The sequence below is a fragment of the Antrostomus carolinensis genome, unplaced genomic scaffold, assembly GCF_000700745.2.
Source record: "Antrostomus carolinensis isolate BGI_N321 unplaced genomic scaffold, ASM70074v2 scaffold26907, whole genome shotgun sequence".
Classification (NCBI taxonomy): domain Eukaryota; kingdom Metazoa; phylum Chordata; class Aves; order Caprimulgiformes; family Caprimulgidae; genus Antrostomus; species Antrostomus carolinensis.
The window spans coordinates 1,210-1,607 of NW_010328535.1; the positions used below are offsets into that span (position 1 = coordinate 1,210).

The 398-nt window shown below is 65.8% G+C and overlaps 1 protein-coding gene across 1 annotated transcript in view; it reads left to right on the plus strand.

Moving 5' to 3' along the window:
* LOC104528317 (formin-like protein 3) overlaps nt 1-383 on the plus strand; it is a gene marked incomplete at both ends in the record, with an annotated part of 1,589 nt that extends 1,206 nt beyond the window's left edge. The window contains 2 exons of the mRNA XM_029086036.1: nt 1-22; nt 118-383. The exon at nt 1-22 is cut by the window's left edge and continues 22 nt beyond it. Coding sequence (XP_028941869.1) covers nt 1-22; nt 118-383 — 288 coding nt within the window. The remainder of the gene's footprint in view (nt 23-117) is intronic.
* Between the last annotated feature and the right edge of the window lie 15 nt (nt 384-398).

The window sequence follows — 398 nt, forward strand, 5'->3', positions numbered from 1 at the left end:
TTCGTGGAGAAAGCAGCTGCAGGTTCCCCTTGTGTCCCCATGTCCCCAACTCACCATCCTTCCCCCCCAAGGCGGGGGGGGTTGAGCATCCCCTGAGCCATCCCTATGTCCTTGCAGTGTCCCTGGAGAACGTGCTGCTGGATGTGAAGGAGCTGGGCCGGGGGATGGAGCTGCTGCGGAGGGAGTGTGGGCTGCACGAGAACAGTGTCCTGCGTGGGTTCCTGGCTGGCAGCGAGGGGAAGCTGGAGCGGCTGCAGAAGGACGCACGGACGGCTGAGGTGAGGGCTGAGGGGGGGCTGCACGAGAACAGTGTCCTGCGTGGGTTCCTGGCTGGCAGCGAGGGGAAGCTGGAGCGGCTGCAGAAGGACGCACGGACGGCTGAGGTGAGGGCTGAGGGG